The sequence below is a fragment of the Carassius gibelio genome, chromosome A12 (assembly GCF_023724105.1).
Source record: "Carassius gibelio isolate Cgi1373 ecotype wild population from Czech Republic chromosome A12, carGib1.2-hapl.c, whole genome shotgun sequence".
Classification (NCBI taxonomy): domain Eukaryota; kingdom Metazoa; phylum Chordata; class Actinopteri; order Cypriniformes; family Cyprinidae; genus Carassius; species Carassius gibelio.
Window position 1 is genome coordinate 9,907,879 of NC_068382.1, and position 7,007 is coordinate 9,914,885.

General features: G+C 34.0%; 1 protein-coding gene across 1 annotated transcript; it reads right to left on the reverse strand.

Moving 5' to 3' along the window:
• Positions 1-197: 197 nt before the first annotated feature.
• On the reverse strand, positions 198-6,782 carry LOC128025724 (COP9 signalosome complex subunit 3). The gene is made up of 12 exons (XM_052612257.1): positions 6,585-6,782; positions 6,014-6,143; positions 5,830-5,942; positions 5,702-5,751; positions 5,540-5,632; positions 4,596-4,775; positions 3,823-3,963; positions 3,568-3,741; positions 2,407-2,493; positions 2,195-2,308; positions 604-684; positions 198-519 (listed from the first exon to the last, which is right to left on the reverse strand). Exons 1-12 carry the CDS (start codon positions 6,637-6,639, stop codon positions 466-468), a joined length of 1,272 nt encoding a protein of 423 aa, XP_052468217.1. The 5' UTR covers positions 6,640-6,782; the 3' UTR covers positions 198-465.
• Positions 6,783-7,007: the final 225 nt, after the last annotated feature.

Below are 7,007 nucleotides of genomic sequence, written 5' to 3' on the forward strand. Positions count from 1 at the left end.
ATTTCTAAAAAAATACAAGATTGAAATTTAATAAGACAATATATTATGACCTTATGTGGTAGACAAGTGAATGTACAATATTATAAGATCAATAAACAAATGAATGGATAATTATTTCAGAAGTAAATAGTTTGTGTGTTTTTTAAGATTTTAAGGTGGTTTCTTCATGTGTTGCAATAAAGACAAGCATGCAAATATAATCTCAACAACTCTTTTGAACAAAGGAGTCCGGTCTCTTTATTTGTATGAACAGAAATGATGCAGTGGCACATCAACCAAGCACTGATAAATAAACACTGACAAAATTAGTTCTTGTGCAGTGACAGAACCAGAAAAAATAGTAATTCCACACATTTATGTCTTCCTCTGATACAGTCCGTATCCAAACTGATGTTGCTCTCATGAAGGGTTTGTGATGAGGAAGAGGAAGGGGACGTGAGTGAAGCAGCGATCCGCACGGAGGACTCAAGAGTAGCTCGACGTCTTGCTGCCGACGTCATCCTCCTGCATCCCCATACTCTGAAACACAAACACAGAGCCTGGTTATATAGAGATCACACTTATGAGTCTATACTTGGGTCTCATGCTGGTTTAAACTAGTACCTTCTGCACAAACTGGGGGTTTACGGTGATTTCTTGATCCATGGACTTAAGTTTTTCATCCAACTCTATACATTTCAGCATCTGCATCAGAGCCGAAGACATCAGACTCAAAAACCTTACATTAACTTATAGAGAGTCAAAACGCAGTCGTGCATAAACATTATATCACATTTAAGGTAGTGCAGAATCGCTAAGACTAAAACATGCAGTGTATTACATGTGTTCAAGTAGATTTTAAACACCAAACATTTTCAGCTAATTTAGAATACATATATATATATATATAAACACTATAAAATAGAAAATGAAGGTTATTTTTAATTGTAATAATATTTCACATTACTGTTTTTATATTAGTATTTTATTATATATTATAATACATGAAAATACAAACATAGCAACAGGAAACATTTTATATTGTAATCTCATATTACAGTTTTTATTGTGTTTATAATATATATGACAATTGTTTTATATTATAATAAAAAAGAAAAGTTATTTTAAATTGTAATACTATTTGACAACATTACTGTTTTACTGAATTTATAATAACATGTTATATGTTGTATAATTATAACATTATTTTATATTATAAATGAAAACAGAATTATCAGTATTTTTTATATTGTAATAATCTAATTTTATAATTGTTACAGTATTTATAATATGACAATTGTTTTATATTATAATAAAAATAAGTTATTTTAAATTGTACTAACATTTCACATCATTACTGTTTTTACTGTATGTATAATATTTATATATTGTGTAATTATATAACATTATTCTTATAAGAAATGAAAAGAGAAACAGCAATAGAAAACATTTTTATATAATAATCTCACATTTCAGTTTTTACTGTATTAATGTATAACAATAGTGTTATATTACAGTAAAAATAAGTTATTTTAAAGTGTAATATTTCACATTACTGTATTTATAATAGTATAATTATATAACTAATAGTAAAATTACAATAAATGTTTTTTATATTGTAATAATCTCATATTACTGTTTTAACCGTATTTAAAATATTAAAATTATTTTATTTTATAATAAAAAAGAAGAGTTATTTAAAATTGTAATATTATTTGGCAACATTACTGTTTTACTGTATGAATAATAATATTTTATATATTGTATAATTACTTATTTTTATAATACAATAAATTTAAACAGAAATATATCAATAGAAAACATTTTTATATTGTAATATTTTAATATTAGTTTTTACTGCATTTATAAAATATTACAATTGTTTTATATTATAGTTATTTTAAAATGTAATAATATTTCACATTACTGTATTTATAAGTGTTTTATATATTTTATAATTATATAACATTATAATAAATAAAATAAATGAAAATATAATTTTTTTTTTCGTCCACCGTTACTTTCCTAATCTTCAGAGTATTATTTGTTTTTTGCATTTTATAATATATTTATGTTTGCCATGTATGTTATTAATAATTCTCTTGAATGAAATGGTGATTAATAAGAGACATAACGAGGCTGTGAATATAAACTGCATGCTGCTCTCTCGTACATTAGCAGTGAATGAAGAAAGCACGGTTTGATGGTCACAAACCTCTTGGTCGATTCTGTGGAGCATCGCAGGGTTGTTGTATTTCTCAGGGTTGTCATGAAAACACACCATGCCATCTTTCTGGTTAATACTCGCATAGATCTCTCCATCCTCGATCTGGAGACGAAAGAGCACAGATTCCAGCGTTAACTAACCGTGCATGGTGAATAAATAAGAAGCATCTGGTGATTCGCAGGACGAGGCTGAGTTCGTACCATGTGTAGGACGTATTTCTCTGCTTCTTGAGCGCCGGAGAGCTGAACTCGACTCGCCATGTCTTGTAAAGATAACGTCAAGAACGTCTGTCGATCACAAGAACAGAGATTCCCGCTTGGGTCTAGTCGAACTCAACAAAAACTAAGGACTGTCCATGTAACACTTGGTGTATTTATTTATGAAAAAATATTGATGCAGTTTCTCATCGACTGCATGAAGCAGCCTATGAGAATCTGTGCCTTACATTTTTCAGAGTCATTTGCTTCCTTTCTGAATGAATCAGTTGAATGAATGATTCAGCCATTTGAATGAATCAGTTGAATGAATGAATCAGCCATTATAATGAATCAGTTGAATGATTGATTCACTCATTAAGACTGGTGACTCCTACTGGCATTTCTGATTCTATATACTGTAACAGATCAATTTCTGTAACATTTTACACACAATATTATCTATTTTGCTCAAAATGAAAAAAGTTGCAATCAAAAAAAGCCACAGCAGAACTGTTGTGAGTGATTCGTTACTGAATGAATCAGTGTTTTAAAAAAAAAGTCAAATCAAGTGAGTCTCCTTCATAAATGGAATCATCTGCTTTCTTTCTAAATGAATCAGTTGAATGAACGAATCAGCCATCTAAATGAATGATTCACTAATACTATGAATCTTATGAATTAAGACATGAATCAGTGTTTTTTTTATCAAATCGAGTGAGTCTCATTCATAAATGGAGTCATTTGCTATGTTTCTGAATGAATCAGCCGTCTGAATGAATCAGTTGAATGAATGAATCAGCCATTCAAATGAATCGGTTGAATGAATGAATCAGTTGAATGAATGATTCACTCATAAGGACTGGTTTTAGTTTCAGATTTCAATATATTTTGAATGTAAAAAAATGTTTTCAAAGCCATTAATCTCCGCATTATTTGTTACAAGAGATGTGCTTTTGAAAACAATGTTATGGCCACACAGTAGCTTTAAAACTTGTTGAATCAATGCTAAATCTACCAAATTTTGTATTTTCGCTTCAATGCTTTTCTCATTTAACACAATAATGAGTTCAGACGATCCTTTGGGGGGTCGTTCCACAGCATGAATTGATTCATTTGCACTGAATAACTAACAACACATTGCATCTGATCAGTGTGTGTTCAGACCTTGGTGAGCCTCTGGATGTTCTTCTTGTAGAGCGAGGACAGGCACTGTTTGACCAGGCCGCTGTTGTTGTCTCGTGTGAACGTCTCGCCGTGTCTGTTGACCACAGCGCGCAGCTCAGACGGGTTGTTGCTGGCGTAGACCTGAGCCAGCTCGTGGTAGGCATTACTGAGGGGCTTTACGTCACAGACACACACAGAGAAAACACGATGAGCTCACGAGGTCTTTACAGCCAATCCAGAGCCAGAGACACTCACCTTGATGAAGCGGCCCACGATCTGGGATGTGTATTTGGGGAGCGGCTGTACTTTGCCGTGAAGGATGAGGGAGACCAGGATGTACTTCTTGTATGATTCTAACATGATGTGACTGACAGCCATCGCTGGAGTGGTTATAGCCTGAGAACAGACACACATTATCAAATTAGACCTGAAAATGGAAAATATGCTGCGTGTGTACAATATATTCATAATGATTTTGATGTGCTCATTATTTTTCATTAAATTTCAATTGATTATGATTCATTAGTGCCATCGTTTAATGAGATTTACGCAAATCCGCATCAAATGTTTTAGGGTGTAGGTAAATACTATTGTTTATTAATGTGTATTTTTAATGCCCAAATAAAAAGTTTTTTTTACTATTTGTATTAAACATGTTTTAACATACTGAGATTTAACTGATGTTTAGATAAAAGATACTAAAAAAAAAAAAAAAAAGTAACAACCACCAAAAAAAAAAAAAAAAAAAACACTTTTAAACCATTTCAGAACAAATAATGATATTAAGTATCATAAAAAGAAACACTTTCATATTTCATATTTCATATTTGATGTGCTTTTGATTTTGCCATAAGGTTGGACTTTAAAAATGGCATAACAATGATTTAAATAATGAAAAATGTAAAAATAAAGCAGAATTTTGAACAGATGTTGAATATCACCAAAAGGCCAACATCTATAAAGATTTTCGCTATATTGTCCGAGCAATAACAGAGGCAGAATTATACTCTACACATAAAAATAAATACCTGTTCAAAGAAGTACAGCGCCCGTTCAAAGTTCTTCAGCCCCGTGTAGATCATGCCTCCGTAATAGTAAAAACACAGAAAGTGCTTTGCGTCGTACGCTCCGTTCTCCTTGCAGATATCCATCATGTCTAGCTCCAGGAACGGGACTGCGGGTTTGAAGCACTTCGCTAATAGACATAACTGTACACAAAGAGCCAAATCATTAGTTACACAATAAACACCAGGACGGTTTAACCCTCTGAGATTCATCACATCTCTGATCTTCACTGGTCAAATGGTTTTTGTACAAGCCTACATTTTTTTTTAATACATTAATAAAAATACAATTATTAGAAAAAAAAAAAATCTGATTATTTTCAGTTGATACAGTGTTATATATGACTGTGTATTCCATGTAGTTGCTCTGCAGTGAATGGGTGCCGTCAGAATGAGAGTCTGATAAAAACATCCCAATAATCCACAGCACTCCAGTCCATCAGTGAACATCTGGAGAAGACAAAACCTGAAACACATCCACCATTAAGATGATTTTAACTCAAACACATAGAGTCTATAATCCAGAATAACACTTCCTCCAGTGAAAAAGTGTTCTGGTCTGAATCAGGAGAGAAATCTGCACAGATCAAGCAGCGTTTAAACAGTCCTAAAACTGTTAATGCTGGATTTGTTTCATCTTGTGTCTTCTCCAGATGTTCACTGATGGACTGGAGTGCTGTGGATTATTGGGATATATTTATCAGACTCTCATTCTGACGGCACCCATTCACTGCAGAGCATCCATTGATGAGACACTGATGCAGTGCTACATTTCTACAAACCTGATGAAGAAACAAACTCATCTACATCAGTATTTTAGGTGAACGATTCCTTTACTTGCAACTTTTAATGACAAATAACAACTCAGTGAATCTGTAATGACATTCTCCAGCTGTTCTGAGACTCACCTGACACAGGTCTGCATGCACCGAGGTCAGCTGGTTTGTGTTCATCTGCATCTTGTCTATGGCCTGTTTAAGTATACTTATTCCACGTAAGGGCTGCGAAACAGAAGACAACTTAATATCAGTTTATAGATAAAACCTCTAAAACGATCAAGGAATACCTGCCTGTTTTCTTTCTACAAGAGCGTTTGTCATCTGGTGGCACAGACCAGCAACTGTAGGAGGAAAACACAGAAAATATTAGTACTAGTACGATGGAAATGATGTTTAAAACTGCTGACGTGCTTCCACACATGTGTCTGTGGCGTATCGGATGTGTTCTCCATTGCAGGTGCTTATGAAGAGCTGGACTTGGGAAAACAGGGTCTCGAAGTCAGGGATGTTCGGCATGGAGAACTTCACAAACCTGCAATACAATTAAAAGAAGCATCAGAAAATACCCTTGATCGAATAGGATTCAACGAATCGGAGACGTACAGAACGGCTAAAACCCCGAGGGAATGTTCCTGGATGTCCAGCGCTCCCAGAACAGTGTCCAGATGGGACAGATTCTTGGCCAGAAGCTCTCCACTTTTATTGATCAGCTCACACAGTTGAGTCATCTGACCTGAAAACACAGAAATATCAATGAAAACATGATTTTTCATCAGTTTAGTATAAATAGACATGCCATTAAGATCTCATATTTAGTTTTGGATGACGATAATCTGTCCTTCTTCTTGCAGATTGGCTCTACATGACTCAGAGTGATATTGTTATTATGGTATTTTATACCATTTTTATAAATGACTCCGCTAACTTGACCAGTCTAAGTTAGTCATTAACATTACGCTGGAATTAAAAGCAGTTAGAAGCCGTGTTATTATTCTGCAACGTATTTATTTTTTATTTCTGATTGGATGAATAGATTAGGACAAACGACTGCCATGTGCCGCTGTCTGAAATATAAACAACTAGCATGCTATCGCGCTAACGGCTTTTAGCATTCAGCTAGTTAGCTCGTGTTTTCGTTAGTCTGAATGTTGGAGAAGCGTGTAAAAGAGTGTACCTTGAGCGGAGAGTTGCCGCACGTTATTCACGAACTGCTCCAGAGCCGAAGCCATCGTTTTGCGCTTCTGTGACGATGTTTTTCATTCAAATGTCAGAAGCAAGCTTCCCTGTACAGAAGAGACGGGCCCTCAGCCGCCAACCGCATTCAAGTCTCGCGAGGTTTGAGTGACAGCTCAGTTTCCGCGAGGTTTCCGGCACGGGATCATTCCTGTAATATTTATTTAAATAAGAATCTCTCTTAAATAATCATTTAATGTATTATAGATTAATGCTTTATATAATTTCCATTATTTTAGAGGAGAGAAAAAAGCACAAGGTAACGCTTTCGGAGCTTGCTGAGAAATATGTGTGACATACTTATTTATGTAAAAAGGACACTGTAAAATAAACCGGAACCAATTTTTTTTACAAAGAATTAAAT

Coding starts and splice junctions, on each gene's coding strand:
- LOC128025724 (XM_052612257.1), bottom strand. CDS start 6,639: ATGGCTTCGGCTCTGGAGCAGTTCGTGAATAACGTGCGGCAACTCTCC. Junction 6,144..6,584: donor GCGGCAACTCTCCGCTCAAG/GTACACTCTTTT, acceptor CTGTGTTTTCAG/GTCAGATGACTCAACTGTGT. Junction 5,943..6,013: donor CTCGGGGTTTTAGCCGTTCT/GTACGTCTCCGA, acceptor ATTGTATTGCAG/GTTTGTGAAGTTCTCCATGC.